The sequence below is a fragment of the Chionomys nivalis genome, chromosome 7, assembly GCF_950005125.1.
Source record: "Chionomys nivalis chromosome 7, mChiNiv1.1, whole genome shotgun sequence".
NCBI classification, from domain to species: Eukaryota; Metazoa; Chordata; class Mammalia; order Rodentia; family Cricetidae; genus Chionomys; species Chionomys nivalis.
In genome coordinates this window covers 57,074,944-57,101,970 of record NC_080092.1, presented here as the reverse complement: position 1 = coordinate 57,101,970, position 27,027 = coordinate 57,074,944, and the positions used below count along the sequence as shown (strand labels likewise).

Here is a 27,027-nt window from a genome sequence, read left to right as displayed (position 1 = left end):
AAGAGTAAAGAAAGCATTACAGACAAAGACAAGGCCCTTGCGCTCCTCTGCCTCCCTTCCCCTGGGAATCACCACCGTGTATCTAGTGTATCTACTTCATAACCTCATAAGCCGCTTCCGCATTTCCCTGCATGCATATGAACCCATGAATAATGGTATTGCTTCCTTGGTGCGTCTTTTAGAAGCATACTCTAAATGCCGTCATAATGTAATTTTCCAACTTGATTTTTTTCACTTACATTATGGTCTTAAAATGTATCCCCACTAATATTCATATCTAGTTGGTTTATTTTTTCAGGCCTGGGAAGGGCTCCATGGGTTAACTGTGCTGACTGAGTTATCTGCTCCTGTGTTGATGGGCAGTTTGACTGAGCTTGGCAGATCTGCTCCACTCTTGACTGACAGTTCTTTCTTCCTTCCTTCCTTCCTTCCTTCCTTCCTTCCTTCCTTCCTTCCTTTCTTTCTTTCTTTCTTTCTTTCTTTTTTTTCTTCAGGATAGGGTTTCTCTGGAAACTAGCTTCAGGGTTCCTGGAACTAGCTCTTGTAGACCAGGCTGGCTTTAAATTCACAGAGATCCGCCTGCCTCTGCCTCTCATATGCTGGGATTAAAGGCATGTGCCACCACCGCCCAGCTGTTTTCTGGATTTCTAAGAACATAGCCATACATGTCTCTTGGTGCAGACTGAGCAGCTTTTGTATCTTCTGGCCAAGTCCTAGTTGGGCCAAACCCATCTCTCTAACCTGAGTTGAGTTTTTCTGGGCTTTGCCACCTAAACCAGATGCCCGTGCCCTCTCCTGAGCTCTCTGCTTTGGGGCTGGGCGCAGCAGGAGAGACATCTGATGAGTGGAACTGGTTGGTGGTTTTGCCGGGGTTTGATTTGGTTTCTGGAGCTGAAGGCTTAGGCTGAGTCCTCTCTGGGAATGGTGGTGTGTATGTCTTCCCAGCTCACAAAGGGAGCTTGCTTGAAAGACATTGCTGTTGCTGGGACTTTTACTCATACCTCCCATTCCTTAGCTAACGTTCTCCACCCTGGCTGAGGTTTCTGCTTCTCTCTTACCTGGCTCCCACCCTCTGTGCCTTATCTGGGAGGGTTTTTAAAACCATGAGTGGGCTTATAATATTTGCTATTATTTATGGAACACGTACAATATCCCCAGGACTCTGCTGAAATGTTTTACATTTTATCTTTTTATTCCTCCCCATAATCAAGTAAGATAGAATCTGACATCCCCATTTGGCAGTTTTTGGAAATGAGGCTGAAAGAAGTTAAGGGACCACGGGATCTTCTTAGAACTCCAGGAATCTGTACCTTTCCCCCAACCGTCGCAGCTGGCTTTGCTGGGAAACAAGCCTGGGACCAGCAGTGATAAGCTAGCTGCCTCCTTTGTTCCCCCAGAAGCCTCTCGCTGGGGGGGAAGGGATTTTGCATGACTGCATTGATGAAAAATTTGATGTTCCCTTGAAGTTTCCCAAGGCTGCAGTAGTGACTTGGGAAAGCCTGATTTAGGGACTGAATGCCCAGGAGGGGAAAAATGGGGTGCTGACACCCCCAGCATCTGCCACCGCTCCGGGGAGGGAAGTTGAGAGAGGCAAGTAGTTTGGGAAACTATGGTTCTCAGAACCTCCCTGGCCCAAGCCAGGTGCTGGGAGAGGAGCCCTCGGCAAAGGCCATGTGTATCCTGGAGACAGAGCCGCAGCCCACTGGGACTGACTGGGTGGTCTTGTAGTGGTCCCCACAGCTTGTGAGGATGATTAAGTAGGTCGCAATTATGTTGTGCCCAGCAGAGCAGACACTGCAGAGGCAAGCTCCCCTTCTCTTGGCCAGCCCTCTGACTCAGCAGCAGAGTCCACCCTTAGAAGGGTCTAAGGTCAAGCCCAAGGTCACCAAAAGGAAAAGGTAGACACAAAGGTGAACACAAGAACTCGGGTACTGTCCGAGTCTGATTGGGTGTGCCCCATGCACCGTAGTCACACTCCCCACACTGCCCTATCCCGGGACCTCACGGGCTTCGGTGAAGCTCAAAGAACCGAAGCTAAGAGAGGTACTTCTTAGTTTTTCAGAGCTAAGGGGATGGAAAGGAGAGAGCCTGGCCAGAGGGCTTCCCCGCAGCCAGCCTGAGTCCTTGCTCTCCTGGGCTGGTCCCCACAGGACTCAAGAGAGGAGCAGATGAATCCCACCACAGAGAGACAGAGGAAGCAGACTCCGGGCTGGCAGGCTTGTCTGCCCTTCCCTACCCCAACTCTGCGCCTGCCTGTCCTTCCTAGATCCACTCTGCATCCTGAGTCCAGGCTAAAAACAGGGCCGCTGCTGTGTTTAATCTTAGCAGTGGGCGGGCGCTGGTTTACCCAGTGCTCAGAATTGCCCAATTTCCGAAATACCAGTTCAAATTAAAGACCTGTGCCAAGGCTTTTTAGGGATGGGGACGTGGCAGTGTGGATCACTCATGTGTCCCAGGCTGTCCCGTGTGGCCTCCTGTTCCAGGCTCCCTTTGGGCTACTGACTTAAATCCTCTGTGTGGAGGCACAGCTAACATGGGTCCAGGCCTCTGGGTAGTCATTAGGACAACTTCCCAGGACTCCTGTTCAAGACTTAAAAGAACATAGGAATGGTAACCACGAGCAGGGCTCTCTTCACCTGTTCCCCGTCACGCCCATCCAGCTACTTCTTCTAATAGGTGTGAACCAAATGGACTGTTTATTCCTTTTGAAGACAGGCCCACCACTGCGTGTCCACTGGGCCCACTGCCACAGCAGGTTACAGAACACCAGGGACATACTTCTGGTACCTCGCTGCATACCCCATGGAGAAGTAAAATGTCAGTGGAGCAAATTACTGACCAAATACTTCAGAGCTTATAAATATTAAATTGCTGCGGCTTTCATATAAAATTCAGGCTCTGGTCTGCCCCCAAGGGGGGGGGTACCTGGAGAGCTCTACTGGGAAGGGGACCAGCTACCAGTGGCGAGACAAGTGTCCCCAAAGGTCAGGGCAGAGGCAGACTCTGTGTGTGTGGTAGCTCTGGCCAGAAGAGCAGCAGTGGGGAGCGGGGTACAAAGAGCAAGAAGGTGGCAAGCCCAGATGTAGCTATAAAGCAGGTTCGGATTTCCCCCAGGTGTTCATTGGGGATTTATAGGGAAAGTGTACGTGCTACAAAGGCAAGTAGTCTGTGTATTCGCTACTCCGGTCCAGAGGCGCACGTCCTGCTCCTTCTGGGGACTGCTCTTCACGTGTATTGCATTCTCCTCAGGCAGCAGGGCTGTGGCCCAGCTGTCCTCTGCCTCCTAATTTGGGCTGTGGCCTGAACCAGGTTCCTCCCTTTCCTGCACATCCCTGCTCACTGGGGCTCTTGGGGTGGCCTTGGTGACTGTATAAGGACCCTGCTCACATCTATTGTCTTGCTCTGTGTGTGTATCCATGCACTGTATGGGAGGGTCTATGGGTGTCTTTATGCCACCTCTGTCTGCTTTAGAGTCTCTGCCAACTCGGGGGCCTGCTGTACCTTTGGGGGTCTCTTTAGGGTGTGCCCACCACTGACTGATAGGCTGCACCTATGTGCCAAGACCCTGTGCTCAGTTCTGTGTGTGTGTGTGTGTGTACACACACATGCGTGCGCATGTGCACGCACACGTGTCTTTGACCCCAAACCTTGTGCACACTGCAGGAGTGCTGGCTCCTGTGTTTTGTCGCTCAGTTGCTGTTGCTGGAGCTGGGAAAGATGGGGGCTCCAGCTCCTTCACAGTATTACCCCCAAGAACTCGCAAGACCCAGGCTTGCTCTGCGTTCCACGGAGTGACCCACACAGACCCGGAGCTGTTCTGGAGCTAGTCAGCAACCACACTTAGTTTCAGCGCAGGGCTTCCCAGGAATCCTACTGTGACTACGGTTGTGTATGTCCCCGGTCTGGAAGACAGGCTCCACACAGCGGCCATGTAAGCGCTCTGTCTTTCTTGCAGGCATCCCCACTCTCATCGTGCTGGACCCCCAGGGGGAGGTGATCACTCGGCAGGGCCGGGTGGAGGTGCTCAATGATGAGGATTGCAGGGAGTTCCCGTGGCACCCGAAGCCCGTGCTGGAGCTCTCAGACTCCAACGCTGTGCAGCTCAACGAAGGCCCCTGCCTCGTCCTTTTTGTAGGTACGGAGCGGAGGGAGCAGTGGGGGACAGGTCAGAATGAACCTCTCATGGGAGGTGGCTATCCCTGCAGCCTCTGTCATTAACAGTGCTGAGCTGGGGGTCTTTGTCTCCCCAGGAGCCTTGCTTTTGACCCCAATGATTTATTCATGGCTATCCCCCTGCGGGGCGGTGATCTGGAGCAACTACTGCACAGTTTTCCCTCTGTGCTGCTCCTGCTGCCAGCTGGGCAAACAGGTCAGGCAGGAGGATGCTCCCAGCCCCCCATGAACGGAACCTTTGTTGGGAAAGGAGGGGGGGTTGCTTGCATAGCAGCTGCAGGGGGTGGGGCCCCCTCAGGCTAAGGCTCATCCAGAGCTGCTTCTGCTACTCTTTTATGCTCTAATGAACAACTCCAGGGGGCCACTAGAGCTGGGGGGGGGGAGGTGCCCCTGTTCCTCCTCCAGACTCAGAAGCTATGCCTCTCTACCAAGTAGAAAGACAGAAAAGTATCCCTGCATTCTGGTAGGATGACACCCTATGGCCGAGAACTACGGGGACTTTGCTGGTCACCTCCAACTGAACTGCTCCATTAGGTCTATGGTTAGAGTATCACCACCAGCTTCTCTGAGGGAGGACACTCACACCCTGCTCCATTCTCTGGGGTCTGGTTGTCTGGTCCTCAGCATGGGAGCTGCTAAGCAGACCGGTCTGGTCTTGGGTAGGAAGGCCGGCTGGGAAGAAGCAGCCTTGGGAAACCTTTGCTGTGGGCAGTGGGGCTGTCAAGCCTGCTGTGGGTCTTTACACCCACATCCGCACAGTATTTGGAAAGTGCTTTGAACTTGGGGGCAATTAGGACCCTTTTGGTCTTCTCCAGAAATGTGGAAACAAAGTCCCGGAGAGGCAAACAAGTTGGGCAGCATCACAAAGTGGATTTAGATATGGCCTCGTGGGCAGTACGGCCTTTCTGGGTAGACTCCTGTTCTCTCCCTGCTTTACCAGTCGAGGAAGCCGCACAGGCTCTTGACCACAGACGTCGGCAGCCTGAGCCTTGTGTGTGGCTCTTCCTTGCATTCTCCCGTGCCCCCTCCTGGGCAGGCCTGGCCAGCACTTGTGGAGGCCTTGGTAGCAGTTGTGGTGTCCCATCGCCACCAGAGCTGCAGAGGGGACCATGTATGTCCTCACTTCCTTGCTGCAGTCATGATTCTTCTTCTGGGACTGGGAGAAAAGCTGCCAGGGGCTCAGGTGATGGTGTGGCAGCCGCTCAGCTTCCTAGATAGCTTGTGAGACCCGTTCCCAGAGCCTGTGTGTACCTGTGAGCCCAGTGAGGCCCAGGCCCAGAGCCTGTCTGTACCTGTGAGCCCAGTGAGGCCCAGGCCCAGCACCACTCGTTGACAATCCAGAGTTTCTTGTCCTTTCCTTCCGTGCCACAGATTCTGAGGATGATGGAGAGTCTGAGGCAGCCAAACAGCTGATCCAGCCAATAGCTGAGAAGATCATTGCCAAGTACAAAGCCAAAGAAGAGGAGGCCCCACTGCTGTTCTTTGTGGCCGGGGAGGTAAGTACAGATAGGCCTGGTCTCTGGCAGGGCTGGCAGCGGGCACTTTCAGGACATGGATAATCTTGGCCTTCCTCCAGAGGTCTGAAGGGACCTCTGGGTCTGAGCTGATCGTGCCCCATAGAGATGTAAGAGGAAAGGTGTGTCCTTAGTCATCAGACACCATTTCCTAGCCCTGCTCTCCTCCCGCTTCCTTCTCACTCAGCAGCCTCGGAATATTAGGAGACCTTCCCAGGACTGTTCCCCACGCACTGGGAGAGAATAGTGTCACAAACATCTCCCATCGCTGTGCCGGGTCCCAACCAGCCCTGGTGCTTTGCCAAGTGTCAGCCTGGCTAGTCCCACTGCACCACCAGCTTGAACACAGACTTAGGCATCCCAGGGCTCCTGGCTTAGGACACAGCTGAGACTCAAGGTCACTCGCAGCCGAAGGTGCTTGGGGAGGTGGGAAGCTGCCGCTGTGCACCCAGGCATTAGTCCTTGAAGGCCCTCACTGTGCCAGACTGAGCAAGGGACTTTCCCAGGGTCAGAAAGTGGGTTCTTAAAGAGTAGAGAGTCCCTGTGTTGGTGCCTGACCACCCTGGAGCGTGGGAGCTTGCATCCTCTAGGCACCCGTGTTCTGCAAGATGGCCGTCCGTGATCAGCAGCGCAGGCGCTCTCGGGCTCCTTTTGCACATGCTCATTATCTCCCTACCTCACCCCTCTGAGGCTTACATCAATGGACTCTATGAGACCACCCCGCAGCCCTTTCTGCACAGGTCTGAACCTCCAGTTGGCCAGAGCCTGTGCACTGTGTTTGGATCCCAGGAGAAGCCCAGAAAGACAAACAGGAGAAGCCAGACACCCTAAGCCACCCATTCATCATCTCCTCAATAGCTGCCCCTGGCCGCCCTGCTGGGCCCCTCGCAGGCAGCTCCAGTTGCCCTGCTCAGCCCTGGGGTGGCGGGGAACAAAGAGGGTTCACAGGCTCTTGCCTGGGCTCCCAGCCGCTCCACACAAAGCCCAGCAAGGCTGCTCTGCATGTCGTAAACTCTAACCCCTGGAGAATGACTCCTAAGAAAAGGTGGGTGCAGAAGAGGAAGGGCTAGGCTGGGGGCAGGGCAGGGATTCAGGAGCACAGCTGAAAAGCTTTTGTGAGTGTTCTGTGCCCTGGGCGCCTTGCCAGGAACTTCACCTGCTAGTCTCCGTTGTACCTCACCTCTCTGACGAGGACTGTACACTTACTATCTTGTTTCCTAGATGAGGAAAGGGAAGGACAGACTCTCCCCAGGCAGGGCCGGGAGCACAGCAGACTGGTTTCTTCTAGCATCCTAGGCATTAGGGATGGGACCTGGACTCCATGATGCTCCATTGCCAAGGCCACATAGAAAGTAGTAGAAAGAACTGGTGAGGTTGCTGTGAGTCCAGCAGATGGACCAGTTGATGCCTAAAAAGACAGGTACTGGGGGCATTACCCATGGTTCGGAAAGCTAGGCAGAGCCCCCTATATGACCCATTGTTCCACCCAGGCTCTAGCCCCAGCTGACTTGGTCCAGCCCTCTGTCCTTCTGCACGATAACCTGGGACAGGGTAGGAGTGGGGGGAGGGCACAGGACAGGGAGATGGAACATATGGGACATGGACATCAATTAACTGAGCTGTGGCCCAGGGCTCAGAGAGTCCTGTTATTGTTGTTTTTCTGTCCCAGTCCTGTCCCTTGGGACAAGAAGTGGTTAATCTGAAGCCTTCATGGCCATTAAACTTCATCTCTCTCTGGTTTGTTCCAAGGGAGCCAGAGGAGGCACTGGCGCTCTTGGCTTGGTCCAGGCCTCCTAAAGGGGTAAGAGGAACAGTATTTGTCCAGCTGCTTCCCTCTGTTTATGATGAAGGATTTTTATTAAGATGAGGGCTGAATCCGTGTAAGTACCCACAATGTGGAAGCACCCAGCATTACTGGGAGGCACATGCTATTTTATGAGGAAGGAAGATGTCACTGACAGCCCTCCTCAGGGTCTGGACAAGTAATGGATTTTATCTGAGGAACCAGTAAGCGTACGTTTTATGGCTCCTATTCACCCCCATTTAAGGCCAGGAAGACCCCAAGTCCTTTCTCTGCAGGGCAACTCAAAATTTTTCGTTAGAATTAGAATATTATATGTTGTATAGTGTAAGTCCCGTGTCCTGTTAGCCACCACCTGTGGTCTGTAGCATGAAAGAAAGGTCTTCTCAAATAGTTACCTCTCCACAAAAGCGTTTCCTTGTCTTCTGTGTTTGCCTGTCTGGATGAGGCATGTCTGTTCCCAGGGAGCTCACTGGGACAGCAGCCGGGGATGCATGGCAAAGCGCTGGCTTCCTTCGCAGAAAATGCAGTGAAATGTAGTGAAGTAGCTTCCAGGCTGACTGGGCATCTCTGCCTTCCTTCCGTGGAGGGCACAGGAGACAGTCAGCTGGTTTTGTTGAAAAGCTTTCCAGAGTTGAGATCCTGAGTGGCCTCAGAGAGCAGATTGCAAATTAGGATTTGACGATCTTAAAAAGCAGAGGGCATGTTAAAGTTCCCTTTGTGCTTGGTGAAAGGTGGCTGGCCTCTTGGATGGGGTGCAGGAAATTGAACAGCCTTCTGCCTAAGACTGGGTGGAGCCCTTGTCCTTCTGCTAGGAGCCCATCACTCTAGGATGCTGGCACTGCTCCCTTCCGTGCTCTCTGGCAACTGGGTTCCAGAAACTCTCTTGTTAAAACTTTCTGGTTTTCTTGCCCCTCTGGTGACTTCCAGGATGACATGACTGACTCCCTGCGCGATTACACCAACCTGCCTGAGGCGGCACCTTTGCTCACCATTCTGGACATGTCAGCCCGGGCCAAATACGTGATGGATGTAGAAGAGATCACCCCAGCCATTGTGGAGACTTTTGTGAATGACTTCCTAGCAGAAAAGCTCAAACCAGAGCCCATCTAGTGGGCTCTGGCCTCCTGAGATATTATTTAAGACTCAATATTCTCCTCCCCTTCCTCCCCTCCGCCCTTGGACTGTTCCAGCGCGTCCTGAATCACACAACCCAAGTGTCCAACCTCTGTGGTGCCTTGTTTCTGCATTAACAACTCAGCTAGCACCCAAGGGTGCACATCCTCACGGCGGCAGCAGAACTCGTGTCTGGAGACTGCTCGGGATATGTGAGGCTGGCATGGCCGGCTAACACAGCCGGCTAGCACCAGGACGGCCACACTCTCCTGGTCACTAGCTCTTGGTGAAGGACCTTCCAGGGCCTTCTGCAGAATGAACGAGCAGGGACAATGGATTGAGGCTCTGACTCTGGGGTCAGTACACACACCCCAAGCCAGAGGGGACTTCCCTGTGACACTCGTACCTATGGGAGTTACAGAGGAAGGCCCATGGCCTCAGCAGACATCAGCTGAGAGCTGTTGGTGAAAGCATGCTTTGGAAGGACCTATTATCCTTTCTTGGTCTGAGGGAAAAACAGTGTGTCAGTGGATTCTTGGGCAGGGGACCTCCAAATCTATAAGGAAACGTATGGGTGTTTGTTTTGGTGGGAAAATGACTAGCTACGCTAACAGTTCATAGAATGCTTACTGTGTGATTAGTTTCTTGATCTCCCCAACCTTCTTCCTTGCTCTTGACCATCCCCACGTTTCTGCCCATATGAACAGCTCCCACTGGCTTGGAATTTTGGTAATGAATTCTTCCCTTTGGACATCTTCCCAAGACTGAACCCTGAGTTCCCGGAGAAGGAGAAGTGCTCTTCAGCTGTCGGGTCTCTCTGTGGGCTGGTTCTGTGCCCAAGGCCACTGGCCCCCTGGGGAGGTGCCTGCAGCTCCTTCCTATTCCGTTTTCTTTTCAAATGGATCCAAAAGGCATTGAGAATTTTCTTTTCCCTAGGAAGCTGCAGAAAGGGCTGTGCTTTAGTGGAGTGAGGGCAGAGGGCATGACAGCTGGGGTCAACCTTCACCTTCCTTGCTCAGCCCAGGTAGCTGAACTCACCACAAAAAGGGAAAGCCAGCTATGTCCTTAGAATCTGGGCTTTCACCTAGAGATCCCCAGGAATTTAGTCTGTCACAGTTGGCTGCCGGGGGCGGGGGGGGTGGGGGGGGGAGGGGGGAGCTTCAGAGCCCCTGGACTTCACCCTCAGCTCCACTCAACACTTTACCAACCCAAGTCATTCATTTTGGAAAATCTAGCCATCCTCCCCCAACAAGCTATTGACACAGTTGTTCCTTGCTGAATTGGATTGTTGATTTGTAGTTCAGAGGTACATTAGTTGGTACTTAGTCGGCTGGATGTTGGCAGCCTGAAATGCAATCACCTAGAAAGAAATAAAGCAGGCCTCTCTGGACCTTAACCTTCACACCGTTCTTCCTGTCCCTGTCCTTAATGAAGATCTTTTCACTCGAGTGCTCTATTTGGGATGGGAGGGGGAATATTCTAGAACTTTTAAGAATCTAATAAACTGGGACTGGGGACTTAGTTTGGTGGTAGAATGCTTGTCAAGCATGTGTAAGGCCCTGAGATCAACACACACACAGGCACGCGCGCGCGCGCACACACACACACACACACACACACACACATCCCTTAAACATAAACAAGGCAGGAAGCTGATTGGAGGCTCAGTTCTCCAACTAAAGACCTTGTCACAGACTTTGCTGTGTCCTTCCTTACAGGGAAGCTGAGCACTGACCCCTCCAAGGGGAGATATGGGAATCACCATAGACCTCACCTTGAAGAGTAGAGCAGGGGATGGGATGCCCAAGCCTAGCTCTTTCCAGGGGTTAGGGGCTTTTCTGCCAGTGTCCCTGAGAGGGGGATGAGGAACAAGACAAACTCTCTCTCTTGGAAAATGAACAGGCTTTCTGTCTGTGCCCTGTGTCCTGATTGCTTGGAAGGAAGGGATGGTGGCCCTCTCGTCAGCTAATTCCCTTTGAGGGCAGAAGAAAGGTCAGTCAGGAGGCGCTGCCAGTCACTGTTCTGTCTTGGTGGCCTGTGCTGGGCTGGCTCTCCGGAAGCACTAGCTCCTCCTGTCAATTGGCTACACCAGCAGAGCTCCCTTTTAGAGTGGACGTGGGGGTTAGTCAGGACCACTGGGAAGGCTTAGTTCTGTACGGCTGCTACAGTGGGTGGACAGAACCTTTCATACGCACCAGTGAGCAATCCCTAAAGGTTACTGCAGCAGACCAAGTGGGTGGCATGCTAGCTCCCACCAAGCAGCTCCAAGATACCTTCAAATACTCCTGCTAATTGGAAACAGGCTAAAACACCAGCTGTGACACATCCACAGGCTTCCGCCGGCGCAAGGGAAACGCCATGCCCTGCAGTTCGACGTGGGAAGGTAGCTATAAAAATGCCACTGTATAATTCCCAGGTCTGTGTTCAAAATGACCTCCGGAGCCCATTCCCACAGTAGACATCCTTTTTTTTTCCCCTTTTCTTCTTCTTCTTCTTCTTCTTCTTCTTCTTCTTCTTCTTCTTCTTCTTCTTCTTCTTCTTCTTCTTCTTCTTTCTTTCTTTCTTTCTTTCTTTCTTTTTCTGAGACAGGGTTTTTCTGTGTAGCCTTGCTATCCTGGAACTTGCTGTGTAGACCAGGCTGGCTTCAAATTCACAGAGATCCACGTGCCTCTGCCTCTTGAGTGCTGGGATTAAAGGTGTGTGCCACCATGTCCTGGCACACTTTTTCTTTATTTCTTGAGACCAAGTCTTACTCTAAAGCCTAGGCTGGCCCAGAAAACCCCTTGTAGCTTCAGCCACTGTGTAGGCGCGCTTCAGATTCATGACAGTGTTCCTGCTGCAGGCTCCCATGTTGGGAAGGCATGAGCTATAATACCCAGCAAGAGAAGACATTTCACCTGCCTTCATACATAAAAGATCAAAGGATAGCCTGGAATCCAAGCACCAGGGAGAGAGAAAGGAGGGTCATAAGTTCAAAACCAGCCTGGACTTCAAGGCAACACTGTCTTAAAACGCCAAAAATAATAAACAAATACATACGAGGAAAAGGCCATGTGTGAGGATAATGACGGAAAGGGGCAGATGGAACCAGCTTCCTCTCCAGGAGTCAGGTGGTGTCTGTTCCCTCCTGCCCCACCCCCCGCATGGTTTTGAAACCAGTGGCCATCGCATACTCGAGCATACGGAGCTTTTTGGCAAACTTCAAGTAGTAATTTCTCGCCAGACTTTGTTTTTTCCTGTTGCCTAATTAAAGGCACTAAAAAGCTGTTCCCCTCCTGCTCCCATGCTCGGAGCAGCAAGCGGAAGCCAGCAAGAAGAGCGACAGCAGAACCGGGCTGGAAACGGGCTGTAGGACTCGCAATGGCAGTTTTTAAGGGGAGCAGAGAGAAAACATGGACATGTGAGGACATGTGAAAAAGCTACACAGGGAGTAGCCTGAGCTAACATCTGGTCCCATGTGCGGAAGTGGTCACATTCTATACACAGGGACATGTCTTCTGCCAGCCTGCCTCAGCACCAGAACGCCACGGAGGTACAAATGGTAGGGTGGCAATGCCCGGGGCTGCAAAGGTTCAGGGGTACCCCTCACCACTCTCACTGTGGGGCCAGGGGCTGACAGGAGACCCCAAGCTCACCAGGACCTTACAAAGTTTGATCCACAGTGGTTATACTAACAGGATTACCTCATTGGCATTCCTTATTGTCAAAGCCTCTAAGCAGGCTGCTTAAGGAACTTTCTCGGGGATCACTGTTTACTGACTTCATTATTAACGGCAGCAGCCTGTGGGCATATGTGGTAGGCTTTCCAGGAACAAAAGGTTGTACCTGCAATTATATCGTGGTTCTGCTTTGTGGCTGTGAACTCTGCTTCAGGGGAATCGGAACATAAGAATTCTCCATACTCTTTATGGTGAAAAGATGAAGGCAAGTTTCCTGGGTTCATTCCTGTAGCTCTGATAATAAAAAAAACACCCCGACAAAACAACTGACAGAAGAGTTCCAGGGCGCAGTCCGTCAGAGCCAGAAGTCATTCCTACAACACAGGATCCCATGCGGACACCCATGGGCGTGTCTAGACATGCACATAGGCCCACCTTATCTAGGCAGTCCTTCATTGAGATTCCTTTCCCAGGTGATCATAGACAGTGTAGTGGACATTTAAAAGTAACCACTGCGGAGTGTGTGTTGGGGGGGGGAGGCTGTAGTGTTTTGGAATGTTTCCCAAGCCAGAAAATGTATTAGCTGATGTGGGTAGAACTCATTCTGAAGAACAGTTGAGATTTTCTTTATGAGTCTCAACTCTTAAAAGCCACCATCCCTACAGGCAAATGTGCTGCCCGAAGAAGTTTTCGGTGGTGCTACGGCTGGGCTCTGGATGCTCAGACATCAAATATCAAGCATATGAACTACAGTTAAAAAATGTAGTCTTACACACACACACTCAGGGTTTCGTCTGTGTGTCTGTCCCTCATCCCAGATGAGCGAGGAGGAAGGCAGAGTGGAGTGACCCCTGCTGCAGCTCTGACTAGCTCCACCTCCCGACCTTTGATGGATTCCACTCACCGAGCAGCAGCCCTGGTAAGGGACCACCCCAACTCTGGGTGACACAGCTGGGAGTCTCTATACAAAGCAGAGGAAGCCCAGGGCCAAGCCCCAGAACACCGGGCCCCTGAGCATTAACAGTGTCTCCCAAGACTCCGGCTTGCAGCTGTGACCGCAGCTGCTCAGATGGGACATGGCTCCGTTCGCAAACAGTTCATCTGTTAATCTGTCTCCTAGGTTATTTCACTTGTGTGTTTGCTCAATCATGGAGTGAAAGGGAGAAGAGGACAGTGTTGCAGTTTAACAGCAACATACGTCCTTAAACCAAACAAGATGAGCCCAAGGGATAGGAGCTACACAGAGCAGCTGGGGAGGCAGCTGGGTGGAGGCAGGGGCCTCGTGGCCTCTAGTACAACCCATGGTCAGAGGATCCTGGGTAGATGCTGTTTCTGGGACTCTGGCCCAAGATGAAGTTCAACTTGGGTGGCAGAGAATCGGGGGTTTCTGTGAACTCCAGAGCAAGCGGTGGAAGATCTCCAATGGTGTTCTACCCCATGCCCAAGTGACCACATTCTCACCAATTAGCAGCTGGATGAGGGAAGGGATGAAGGAGTGGCTTCCCTCCCCCTGCCCTGCAGCTCTGGCCAGCTCCCCGCGACAGGAACGCATTGGGACACTAGTGTTCTCCTAGAGACTAGACATGGAAACTGTGCCAGTTTTGCCACTTCTTGTTAATGTCCACGTTCTCTTGACTTCAAATGAGCTGAGATCCAAGCTTGCAATGATCTTTGGCAGAGGGAGACAGGACTCCATTTAACAGCTTAAACCCAGGGCAAGTCCTATCTCTTTAGTTTGAGAAACCCTTTCTGAGGTGGTGCTCGCCACCTTGTGGCCAGAGCCACTGCTACAGCTAGGCTCACTGCAAAGCCAGGCTGGAGCCTTGACCACAGGTCACAATGCTTCTCTTGGCAGTTTTCATATCATGGACTGCTGCTCAGTTTTATTCTTGATTCCTTGGGAAACAATGATAGAACCATTCCTTGTTCTCAAAAATGAGAATTCATAATAGTGATTTTCCATTTTCAATCAGCAAGAACTAGTTTTTTTTTTTTTTTTTCCCAAAAAGACTATTTTGTTATTGCTGTTATGTTTTTCTAGACAGGGTTTCTCTGTGTAGTTCTGGCTGTCCTGAAACTCAATCTGTAGACCAGGCTGGCCTTGAACTCACAAAGATTCGCTTGCTTCTGCCTCCCGAGTGCTGGGATTAAAGGTGTGTGCCACCACTGCCTGGCTCCAAAAGACAATTTTATCTAGACAGAAACCTTTAAAGAATACAGAGAAATTTGGCATCATTAAAATGCATTTCTGCCAAGTGATTTAACATTAGAATAAATGGGGAAACAGGAAACAGCAACTCACCCATTGCAGGGTAAATGAGGATGCCATGGTTGGGCAAAGGTTAACCTTTTCCCCCAAATTTCTACCTCCACCCGTGTCTACTCTTCCCCAGCACCCTCGGAGCAAGAAGAGAAACAGGTGGCACCCAGGCCATTTGTTCTACCTTAAGTGCCAGCAACAGACTGGATGTGTGATGCCCAGGTGACCTGGCTGGAGAGGTCTGTGGCAGCAGGAAAATTACATGCGCAGACCACTCTGGGGGAGGGGAAAGTCTAAGGCCTTTGGCTAGCAGTATGCAGAGAAATCGGCAGGTACAGCAGCCAGTGATGATTCTGGAAGCCATAGTACACACCCCTTCCCCATATTCAGCAAGAACTTAGCCACAAGTGCTCCCCTGTAGTCACAGTCACTTAAAAGGACAATTTGCCCCTCCTCCTCTCCACCCCCACTTCTAACAGTGACCACAGTGACCACAGAGCAGTTGACAGGTACACTTCTCACCCCTCCTGTGCCCAGGATGGCAAAGGGCCTCATGTTGCACTGAGCCAGTGCCTCTGCAATCTCCCATTCTTTTTTTTTTAAATAATTTATTTGTATTTTATGCACATTGGTGTTTTGCCTGCATGTATGTCTGTGTGAGGGTGTCAGATTCCCTGGAACAGGAGTCTATAGACAGTTGTGAACTGCCACGTGGGTGCTGGGAATTGAACTTAGGTCCTCAGGAAGAACAGCCAGTACTTTTAACCCCTGAGCCATCTCTCCAGCCCCCTCTCCCATTCTTCTTGAGGATGTAAAGCACTATCATTGATTTTTATTTTTTTTTAAAACATTTCTTTCTTTTTTTTTTTAAAGATTTATTTATTATGTATACAACATTCCTTCCATGTATGCTTGCATGCCAGAAGAGGGCGCCAGATCTCATTGTAGATGGCTGTGAGCCACCATGTGGTTGCTGGGAATTGAACTCAGGACCTCTGGAAGAACAGTCAGTGCTCTTAACCTCTGAGCCATCTCTCCAGCCCTCATTGATTTTTATTGTACCACAATGCAGGGAGACAAACAGCAGGAAAGGCTTTATGCTGGCAAGATGTACTGCCTTCCTGCTAGTGCTTCCTGCTTTAGCAATATCTAAGGTGCTTGGTGGAGTGGGGTGACTTCTCCCAGCTGCCTTCTAGACCCAGCCTGCTGTGACAGTGGCTGTGACAGCCATTACAGTCCTCCTCAGCTGCTATTTCTGCCAACTGTGTTCCAGCCTTTGTGGGCAACAGTAAAGTAAAAGGCTTTGGGCTCTTCTGGTTTCTAAAAGTGGACTGGAGACTGAGGGCCTCAAGAACCAAATGTGTGTGCAGTACCCTGGGCAGGCAGGGCCAGACAGTGTTCACCCTGGAGGACACAGCCAACAAACTGAAAACTGCTGATACTCCCTCCTGAAGCACCCCAAAGCCAGGCCTCTGCCACCGAGTATAGGGACTCTGCTTGCTCACTTGGTTCTCCCAGCGTTTTACTAGAGCTTAAGGGTCAGAAAGGGATGGGGGCTGGCTCTGATTTCTCTTGGGCACGCAGCACCTTGTTCAGACTCCCCAGAATAAGCAGTTAAAGGAATCCAGTCATTGGAGCCTGTCACTGTGCCTGAGGGATATGGTACAATTACTTTCTGGGATCCTCAACACCAAACCTTTTGTTTCCCCCCTTGAAACAGGGTTTCTCTGTGCAGCCCTAGCTGTCCTGGATCTCACTCTGTAGACCAGGCTGGCCTCCAACTCAGAGATCCTCCAGGCTGTGCCTCCTGAGTGCTGTATCACAATTGCCCGGCTCAAATCTATTCTTTGAGGTTGCAGTAGTGTTTAGAATGGATCCCAATCTCCAGCATACCCAGCCTTCCCATGGTCACTCAGCAGGTGCTACTACCTGCGTTGGCCTTCTCCTCCCTGGCTGTATTCTGGGGATCTGAGGGCATGTACTCATCACTACAAAGATGAAAGGAGACACTAAGGGACTGGGAATGTGGCTCCGTTGGCAGAGTGCTAATCTAGCGCGCATGGAAGCTCTGTTTGAGCCCCAGCATTACATTTATTGGGCATGGTGTTCCCACAGCTGTAATCCCAGCTCTCAGAAGGTGGAGTCAGGAAGACCAGGAGTTGAAAGAGGCCATCCTTACTTACAGTCTTTGAAGCCAGCCTGGGCTACATGGCATTCTATCTCAAACTAAAGAGAGACATAGAGAAAAAGAGAAAAAGGCATCTATTGGCCACACTTAAATGTAACCTTTGGGGGGGGGGGTGAGTCTAGCCTTTAACGGCGGAGCCATCTCTCCAGCCCTAAATGTAACTTTTTGATGTAGTCCTATATTTAATAGAAACTTATTTTCCACTCTCCTGCAATCAGACACAGAGATGTTGATTAGGACATGACCTATACAGAGGATGTATAGGTAAAAATGCTCCTTTGTGGCTTGTTATTATGTTTTTAAAAGATTTATTATATATACACGTGTTCTGCCTGCATGTGTCCCTGCAGGCCAGAAGAGGGCACCAGATCTCATTAGAGATGGTTGTGAGCCTCCCTGTGGTTGCTGGGAATTGAACTCAGAACTTCTGGAAGAATAGTCAGTGCTTTTAACCACTGAACCATCTCTCCAGACCCTTGTGGATGATTTTTAAAAACAGGTTCTTACAAAGCCATGGGGATCATCTATTGGTATTACCACCCTTATTCAACCTCAGAAAAGTTACAACTTCAAAACTAGTGGAGATGCGAGATCTTAGGAAGAATTTTGATGGGATGAGAGTTGGCTCAGTGGTTCCCTGTACCCACACGGTGATTCACGGCCATCCATAACTCCAGTTCCAGGGCATCTGACACCCTCTTCGAACCTCCCCTGGTAACAGGCATACACATAGTGCACATACATGCAGATATACACATATATAAGAAAAATAAAGGAGAGCCATGTAGCCCTGCCGGAGACAGACGCCGGAACTCTACCTGGATCAGGATCCTGGAAACCAGTCAGAATGGGTGGCCAAGCCCCACCCACACTCATGCAGCTGGCAGGATAGACACTGCTGAGGGAGGAAGCTTGTTTATTTCTGTTCTGGAGGACCTGCCTGTGGGGCTGTTCCAGCGATGTTTGAGGGTGCCTTCACTGACAGACATACAAACATCCTGAGGGCCATGGTGCGTGCCTGGCTGTTCCCATGCCTTTCTGCAGGAGCCCTGATAAAGGACCCCTACCTGGAGACTTTGAAAGCTCTGCTTGCTGGACTAGATGTGTTGACTACAGAGGTTTGTCCCAGGACGTCGAAACTCAGAGTGCTTGATTTGACGAATGTGTACCTTGACTCTGGAACTTTAGGGCTGGAACTCACGAAGGTGACTGCCCACCAAACATCATGAGTCAGTGGAGATCTGGCCAAACTCTGGGGTGAAGAAACATTTTATGGTAGTAACTGATCTTGAACTCATGAAGGCCAGTTTCAGTGAATGGGACCCATATTTGTGGTGGGCCCAGCATTGAAAGATTCTATTCATTTATGCTGCAGAAAGCTGAGAAGTTGGAATTCACTCGTCTTCACTGCCGTATAGATCTTCAGAATGGTAGATGTAGACTATAATCCTGGAGGTGCAGCTGAGCCAGTGGTGGCTTGAATCCATGGCACACCTTTTCCCTTACCTGGGCAGATGAGAAATCTTCACATGCTTGTGCTAGAGGGAATTCAGAAGCCCTTCAGGTTTCCTGCTTCTGCAGAGCAGGAATTTGTTGTCAGAGGTTTCTGTCCTGCCCGGTCCCACAGCCGTTTAGTCCCAAAATAAACACACAGAGGCCTACATTATAAATTGATTGGCCTATTAGCTCATGCTCCTTATTAACTAATTCTAACATCTTACATTAACCCATTATTCTTGTCTGTGTTCACCACGTGGCTTGGTACCTTTTTCAGCGAGGCAGTCACATCTTGTGTCCTGTGTCTGGGTCATGACTGCTGACAGTCTTTCCTATTCCCAGAATCTTCTTGTTCTTGTTGCCTCGCCTATACTTCCTGCCTAGTATAATCAGTGTTTTATTAAAAATAATACAAGTGATAGGATAAAAGACCATTGTCCATTGTCCCACAGTAGGAATTGGTAAGCATTGCTTTCTCAGTTCTCCAAACTCTCCTGTCTCCGGAATCTCTACATAAGTGATTGCTACTTCTTGTAAGGCCACCTTGAAGAGTGGCTCTGGTGCCTATAGACCCCTTTAGAGACCCTGCCCATCACTGGCTGCTGCCTCTCACAGTCAGACTTGGGTTACCTGAGTCAGTGCCTGAACATCTGTGAGCTCAGACATCTGAACCTGAGTGCCCTAAGCCCCTTGGGGTTCTCTCTGAGAGAATCACAAATACCCTGCAAACCCTGGAGTTGGAGTGTGGCATGAGGGACCGCCATTTCAATGTGATCATGCCTGCCCTGAGCCAATGCTCCCAGCTTACCAAGGTCAATTGCTATCATAATGATATCTCTCTGCTTGTCCCAAAGAACCTTCTACATCACACAGCCAAGCTGAGCAAGCTGACCCCTCTGGAATGCTATGACTCCATGACAATACTTAGATTCAAGCAACTTTGTCCTGAGCTGTCCCTGGATATACTCAGGACCAAAAGGCAGGCAAAGAAAGTTTCCTTTGCTACAAGAACCTGATGGGTCTGTTTTCAAGCATGTTCCTATGACCTGGAGGACAGACTTTGCCTGTCATTAAGGAGGATAATTGCTTCTGGTACTGGGAATCAAAGCCCTAGTGTAGGGAGTGTGTGTGCACTGTGTGAACCCTTGATTGCATATAAGAAATGTGTTGAGTTTGTAGGATTGCTAGTGTGTCTGCAGCACACAGCCCACGTATTCCCAGTATTTCAACACCCATTTCTTTCCTCATCACCCTAAACAGGTACATGTCATGGAATCTTATACACAGGTCTCTCATCAAAAGGATCTAGAGCACATGGTTCACAATGTTCAATGGAAAAGCAATGGTGTGCAAAGGGTTCAGACCACAGGGACTGTGGTTGACATGGAGAACAATAAGATGAGGGGACAGGAGACAATTATACGTTTCTAAATGATCTGACATCAGAGAGACAATTCTTCTAAATGCTTTTCTGGTGACTATTAAGGTACAGTGGGACCCTGGAGCCTGGAGGAGTACTGTCTGGTTTGTTTCATAATTAGATGTTTTGTGTTCACAGAGCATTAATAATATCAGGAATTTAGATGGTCAGTTGTGGCGCATGCCTTGGCAGAAGCAGGTAGATCTCTGAGTTCAGAGCCAGCCTGGTCTACAGAGTGAGTTCCAGGACTGCCAGGACTGTTACATAAAGAAACCCTGTCTCAAAAAAAAAAAAAAAAAAAAAAGGAATGCCAGGAATCTTAATCATGCAGGGGTGTCTCCTTAATGGAGATAAAAAAAAAATCAATGCCTACATTCCATCTAGAAAACCCAGAGTGGAGTTAGTTAAGGACCTGGTGAGTTTTTTGCTATCTGTGTGGGCAGATGTGCTGGGATCAAATAAGCTTTCAGTGGTTTTCCTTACAACACTGAGGACATGCTTTTAGTATACTTATAATTTTAAATCCACTGCTCATGGGGAAGCTATTCAAAACTGTTTATTTGTTTACATTCCAAATAAAGGCAAACACCCTTTTCAATTAAAAAAATTTTTTAACCTTTGTTAATGAGGAACAGCAGAAACTAATAGACATTCATATTTTTCCAGTAACCACATAATGGTGGCAATGCCTACCTCCTAGCTCCTATGTTAACACCTTAACAGGCCTCCTAACATCATTCCAGTGCAGCAGGTGCAGGAGACACCCTCCCACTGAGGATTTCTGTGGTCCTTTAGTGGTAACTCCTGTCCCTGCTCAAGTCTTCCACCTTTATCCTCAGCTGCCTTTTCCCTTCAAAGAGCAGGATGCTCGCAGCCATGGCTGAATTCAGGCTGTCCACTCCAGGCACAACAGGGATCAGCAGTCTCCTGCCGCCAGTACTCTCAGCCAATTGCAGGGATTCCAGGCTCACTCCATGTGTCTCCCCACCTATCACCACAGCTGCTGGCGCTTCTGTCCAGTCCAAGTCGTAACTCTGGACCTCGAGTTTGGGAAGCCAGTCTTTTCTGGTTTCAGTGTCTAGGTCCTCTTCTTCATACTTGTGAAACTTCAGGAATCGTCGATCACATGTCCAGTCACGGTCACTAGCTTTATTAGATGTCTGAACCTGAGCATGGAGACCACAGTTGTCCGCCACATGGACTCGGGTGTCAGGGGGCAAGTGATCGGGCACTGTTTCCCATTCCAGATTGTTTACAATGGGCACCTGGAAGTGTGCTCCCATGCCTGCCCGGATCACTTTAGGCTCCCAAGCATCCACACAGCCTAGAAAACAAAAGATATAATTGTGACTTTACAAACACTTCCTACACTACAAAGGGAACTCTGAAGTAAATCCCTTTCATTCTAACCAGGAGATAAACCAAGAGTTTTCCATTAGAGCCTTCTGCATTGCTGGGAGCAAGAATGTCCCATTTAATGACACTGAGCAGCAAAGGGGAAGACTGACTGCCCCTAGTGCTGGAAACAGACTTTGTTCATCTCATTGTGCACAGTGCTGGGCACTGCAGAGGATGTGACAGGGACTAGAATATCACCGCAGACCTCTGGGGACTCAAGATGTCAACTGGGTGATGGTACTGGCAAAACACTGAATCAGGTGACTGCAGTATCAGTGAGAAAGCATGAATGGGGTAAAAGATAACGCTAAACAAAGTCAGGTTTACCAGAAAAAACACTAAACATCTAAGAGACCATGACACTGAGCTGACTCCTACAGGACAGAGGATCTTGCTGGAGAGAGGTCCAGGCAGAGGACAAAGAGATAGGGAGGGAGCAAGCATGCCTCTGATAGGCAGGATGGGGTGGAACAGGAAGCAGGAGCCAGACAGTGGCCAGCATAATGGAAGAAGAGTATATATTAGACTGAGGAGTACAGAATTTTAGTAAGAGTATGCCACCAAAGGATTTGAGCAAACCAGTGACAGATCTGTTTTTTAGAAATACCCATTGACTTCAGTGTTCAGTCTGGACAAGAGCTGACTCCTTCTACTAATAATGGGCAAATCAGGTAGAAAGTTCATGTAGCAATCCAGGAGGAAGAAGGAGCCCAAACTAAGTGGTAGCTCTGTCCCTGCCTCAGGCCGTCCACATATGGCAGTGAGAAGGCCAGAGGAACCTATTCTGACACAGTCACATCCAGTAAGGGCTCCTGTGTTGGCTGCCCAGCAGATACTGACTTCTCCTTGTGCCTATTCTCACCACAGGCAAACTGAAGGAGGACATCTCACCATCTCATAAGGTTTCCTTGTGACAAGTTAAAGAGTTAACTTGTCAAACTTAAGGTAGTATCACTCAGACTCACTCTCAGAGGAGGCCAAGACACAGAGAATGTACCCAGGCCTAGACATATCCCCCACCTATATGGGCTTTGCCATGCACTACAGGGAACCAGAGATGGGAGCTGGGCTATAGGCCAAGGTGAAGAAAGGGACTAGATGGGCCTAGATTTGAGAGAGCAGCTGTCTAGTTTCACTCATCCAGTACGGAGTAAGGAAAAGATGAGAGCCCCCCCCCCCATATCCTTGACGCCGGGCATTTCACCCGGTGAAGAATATCCTATTCTTCCCACTTCCTTCATACTGGCCAATGGAAACAAGTGAAAACGGTACAGACTATATGAACACATCCCCAGAACCACAACTGTTACCAGAGCACTCAGCAGCGGAGTGAGTGGGGCACTGAAAATGGAACATCAGCAACGAGGTCTCACACTGCCACAGAACTGTACTTGGACAGTGTGAGTCACAGGAGAGTTGAAAGGAGCAATTTAGGCAAGTCTCAGCAATGGCTGTACTATTAGTTTATATTTAATAGCAGCTTGGGTGTTTCTGATGAGTGATATGCTCCCTCCCCTCCCAGGGTATAACAGGCATTTTTGACATGTCTCAACTGCTAGCCAGGTTTGTTTAAAAACAAGCCTATTAATCCCCTCCTGGTGAGAAAAGACACACACGTAATAAGGTTAATTTGTGTGTGACTTGTGTAACTACATTTCCCCAAGGCTAAGAAAGATGTACCAGGACACATAATCACTCTGGTGACAGCTTTCCTTCCACAGGACTCAGAACTCAAGGGTCAGGAAGGGTGTCGTGGGGTACTTGTACACCATATGAAAATGTATTGCTATGACTGGTGTAATAAAAAGCTGAACGGTCAATAGCTAGATAGGATGTATAGGGAAAAAGAAGACAGCGTCACCAGCCAGATGCAGAAGATGGAGCATGGGTAGCACTGAGAGATGAGTGACAGAACATAGATTAAAATAAACGGGTTAATTTAAGTTATAAGAGCTAGTGGGGCAAGCCGAGCTAAGGCCAAGTTTTTATAATTAGTCTCCATGTTGTTATTTGTGAGCTGGATGCCGCCCCCAATCCTACTACAGAGAGCTCATATACCCAACACTTTGAGAACTCAAGATAAACACAGCATCTGAAAGTAAGTGCTAAATTTGGCAAATAAATAATTAATGTACATTTATAAAAGTGGAATCTATTTCTTCACTCCAATGACTTAAAACTCTGAAACAGTTCAGCAGGTCTCAAAATAATTTTAAAGAAGCAACATTTGCTGAATCCTTATTTGCATCATTTCAAGAAATCTTAAAAAACAAACAAACACCAATGATGAGGAAGATTTTATTATTCCCACTTTACAGATGAGAGATTGACATTTAGCGTATTGTGCACAGTTAGCCCAGGGCAGATCAAAGAGCCAGGCCATGAGTGTCTGTCAGGAATCCTAACTCACTTAGAAGTGGCCAGCAAAACCACCGGGGAGGAGATGCTTTCTCCTTGCTGGAGAGATGGCTCAGCATTTAAGAGTGCATACTGCTCCTGCAGAGAACCTTACAAATGGGACTTGACTCCCAGAACCCAAGTGGACAGCTCACAACTGCCTACCTACAGCTCCAGGGGGTCCTGTACCTCTCACTTCTGCAGTCACCTGCACTTGCCCACGCACAGACATACACATAATTAAAAATAAAATGAACCTTAAAAAAAAGAGGTGTCCTTACCTTTGGTGAGTAAGACTTTACTGCAGCCTGCTCCGGCTGCAGATCTCAGAATTGTCCCCAGGTTCCCAGGGTCACGGAGATTGTCACAAATCAACACTAAAGGCAGTGAATGGTGAAGCTGAGTCTTTGGATATGTCATCTTAACAGGGTCAGGTTTGGCAAAAATTCCTGAAGAAACAACGTAAGAAATTTGCTTGTCTTGAGTGGGCATGAGAATGGCTTGACTTTTTTGTGTATTTATCTTTCTTTATGTAGTCACAATTACCTCTTCTGACCTCAGTAGCCCCAGGCATACACATGGTACACATACATACATGCAGCAAAGCACTCATACATATAACATTTTAAAATTAAAAATGTCATCTATATAACTTATATCTATAAGCAAATAAACTCTTTTTGTAATCTGCTCACCTTACTCAATGTATCTTTAAAAACTTTACCATGACAGTATATTTGCAGCTACTGTATTTTTCTAAATGTTGTAATATTTTGTAATATGATGTGTCAAAGTTTAGCTCTTTTCATATTGACAGATTAAAATTTAAAATTTTCACCCTTTCAACAAAAATCACTACAGTGAGAGTGCCCAGAGAGGACTCCCTCTATCGAAGTCTGGAAACTTCTCTGAGAAGTGAAATGCACAAACAGTGCATGGATTCTCTTAATGTTAATAAATGGCATGAACTGCTATGGTACTCTATCCATATTCAATGATAAATATCTGCCGCCTCGCTCAAAGCCTGTTAACAAAGGACATACTTGCTTTCAACTCTTGCCACTTTGATAGGGAAAAAATCCCACTTCACTATTTTAATATGCATTGCTCTGATCCCTAGGGAGGTGAACATCTTCTGCATGCACTGGCTACTTGTGACCCCTTTACATTAGGTGTCTTTATGCTTTCTTTTCCCCAAACTGTATTGTTGCTGTAACCTTTCTCCATTTTCCTACGGAGGTTTTGTTTTACTTAATTTGTAGACTTAGCCTAAATAGTTAAACATTAGCCACATAGCTGTCCTTTATTGCACTGTCTTAAAATTTAAAAAACTATTCTCAGGAAATAAGTTTGTTAAAGTAATGACTCTCCTTCTAAACAGCCCAGCCCAGAGATTCACTGCCTCAGAGACGCGTGCAAGGGCTGCATCCTGACAGAGCTGTGGGGTTGGAGGACTGAGCCGTTTGTGAGGTCTGCTGAGGTCAGAAGCATGGCAAGTTTAGGTAGAGCAGAATCGATTCCTACAGTGACCGTTCTAGCCTCACTCTAAAACACAGACACGAACAGCTAGGGAGCTTAGAACAATGAAAGCCCCGAGTGGTTTCCTTGATGAAAATCTCTCATTTAATGATCTCCGCACTGCTTATGAAAGTATACAGTTGTGAGGGCAGTATCTGGGGGAAAGAGAGAAACTGGACAAGAAGCTGAAGATGAACTTGCAGTAATTCTCCAAGATTGCTTAGTAGGTAAATGTACCTGCTGTCATGCCTGATGACCTGAGAGGAATGTCCAGGACTCACACAGTGGAGAGAAAAACTGATTCTCACAGATTGTCTTCTGACCCATGCACATATAAACACAAAGTAAGTAAAATGGTTTTTTGTTTTTCGATTTTTGTTTGTTTGTTGTTGTTTTGAGACAGGGTTTCACTATGTAGTTCTGGCTGTCCTGGAACTCACTCTGTAGACCAGGCTGGCCTCAAACTCACAGAGATTCGCCTGCCTCTACCTCCCGAGTGCTGCAATTAAAGGTCATAAAGCAAACAAACAAACAACTGGGCACAGTGGTACACACGCCTGTGATTCCCCCGGAAGGAGGCAGAAGCAGCAGTATTAGTGTTTCAGTTATCCTCAGTTACACACGCAGTCTTAAGCCAGCCTGGACTACATGAAACTTTGTCAAAAATAAACAAAAAGCCGGGCGGTGGTGGCGCACGCCTTTAATCCCAGCACTTGGGAGGCAGAGGCAGGCGGATCTCTGTGAGTTTGAGACCAGCCTGGTCTACAAGAGCTAGTTCCAGGACAGGCTCCAAAACCACAGAGAAACCCTGTCTCGAAAAACCAAAAAAAAAAAAAAATAAATAAAATAAAATAAACAAAAAGCACTACAATAAAAACCAGTGAGAAAGTAGGGCGATAGTGATGCACACCTTTAATCCTAGCACTCGAGGCTGAGGCAGGTGGATCTCTGAGTTCAAGGCCAGCCTGGTCTACAAAACAAGTTCTAGGACAGCCAGGGCTACACACACACACAAAAAAAAAACAAAAAAAAAAACAAAAAAAAAAACAAAAGCAAAAACAAAACAAACCAGTGAGAAACTGAATCAGTTGCCAGTAAAAATAAAATTAAAACACAAGCCTGAGAACTCCTATATTTTCAGATATCTAAGATTAGCCAATATCATTTTAAATTTGATTTAAATAAAATTTGTTGTCCTAAGACAAGTATGAAGAAGAAAGCCTAGGATAGTACACTTGTACGAAAAAGAAATTCTGGATATTGATATACTCTAAATCACTGACCCATTATTCCTTGCGGCGTTACTAGGTCGGACCAATCCTTGATATCTTCAAATTTTACTTTAATGAGGCTGACACCTTTCAGTTTATCCACCGGCAACTCCTTGACGTATTCCAGACGGCTGAAAAAGAACACCTTCGGCACAGCTCCAGCCTTGAGAGCGTCTGCGATCAGCCTGCGACCTTCCAGGAGGATCTTCCCTTGCTTTTCCCGAAAAGACCTGGACTTAACTATTGTCATGACACTGCTGCAGATGGAAGCGGAGAAGAGCGATTATTAACGCTTTCGCCCTGGGACACATGTAGTTCTAACAGACACGCAGAGCTTGGCGGAGGCACAGACCTCAAACTCCCCCCCCCCCTTTTTTTCCACAGTAGAAACCTAAGAGCCAGAGGCTCCGCTGTGGGGCATGAAGAGAAGCGGGAATGGTCGACAAGCCTCAAGACACATTACCTTAGCCTCCTGTCCCCTGGAATGGCCTTGTCATAGCGAAGCCCTGTTTCTTCCCAGGAGTGAAGCGTCTGGGATGGGGATGTCTCAAGAGGGTGTTTAAGTTGCTGCTCCTGAGAAGCGGCCCCAGGGACCGCCTTGCGAGGCTGCTTGTCAGGAGCACGCTTCCGTTCCTCCACCTGTCCAGAGGGAAGCAGCACTCTCACCGGGCTGCGCCGCAGCGCCCGGACCCAGCGCCGCGCCTCGAGGTCCCGAGCCTGGACCACCCGCAGCAATGGTCTCACGGAGCACCACGTAACCCTCACGGGCGCGGCCATCTTGGCTACACCGCGCGCGACCTCACGCGAGCGCGCTG

At 49.0% G+C, this 27,027-nt stretch overlaps 2 protein-coding genes and 1 pseudogene across 4 annotated transcripts in view; 2 read left to right on the top strand and 1 right to left on the bottom strand.

Annotated features, from left to right (window-relative positions):
* Nxn (nucleoredoxin) overlaps positions 1 to 9,728 on the top strand; it is a 145,141-nt gene extending 135,413 nt beyond the window's left edge. For all 3 annotated transcript variants that reach the window (XM_057774808.1, XM_057774809.1, XM_057774810.1), the window contains exons 6-8: positions 3,956 to 4,135; positions 5,545 to 5,669; positions 8,419 to 9,728. In XM_057774808.1, the coding sequence (XP_057630791.1) occupies positions 3,956 to 4,135; positions 5,545 to 5,669; positions 8,419 to 8,601 (488 nt within the window). In that variant the 3' untranslated portion in view covers positions 8,602 to 9,728. The remainder of the gene's footprint in view (positions 1 to 3,955; positions 4,136 to 5,544; positions 5,670 to 8,418) is intronic.
* A 7,567-nt stretch (positions 9,729 to 17,295) lies between these two features.
* Positions 17,296 to 19,471, top strand: LOC130877033 (oogenesin-1-like; annotated as a pseudogene).
* Positions 19,472 to 20,168: 697 nt separating this feature from the next.
* Mrm3 (mitochondrial rRNA methyltransferase 3) lies at positions 20,169 to 27,022 on the bottom strand. Its single transcript, XM_057776182.1, has 4 exons — positions 26,676 to 27,022; positions 26,225 to 26,469; positions 23,705 to 23,872; positions 20,169 to 20,952 (listed from the first exon to the last, which is right to left on the bottom strand). The coding sequence occupies exons 1-4, from the start codon at positions 26,987 to 26,989 to the stop codon at positions 20,420 to 20,422; spliced, it is 1,260 nt and encodes a 419-aa protein (XP_057632165.1). The 5' UTR covers positions 26,990 to 27,022; the 3' UTR covers positions 20,169 to 20,419.
* Positions 27,023 to 27,027: the final 5 nt, after the last annotated feature.

Excerpts from the sequence above, each read along its gene's own strand:
- Mrm3 (XM_057776182.1), bottom strand. The coding sequence starts at position 26,989 with ATGGCCGCGCCCGTGAGGGTTACGTGGTGCTCCGTGAGACCATTGCTG. Across the intron at positions 23,873-26,224 it reads AACGCCGCAAGGAATAATGG|GAATTTTTGCCAAACCTGAC; the intron begins GTCAGTGATTTA and ends TTGTTTCTTCAG. Across the intron at positions 20,953-23,704 it reads TAAAGTCTTACTCACCAAAG|GCTGTGTGGATGCTTGGGAG; the intron begins GTAAGGACACCT and ends TTTGTTTTCTAG.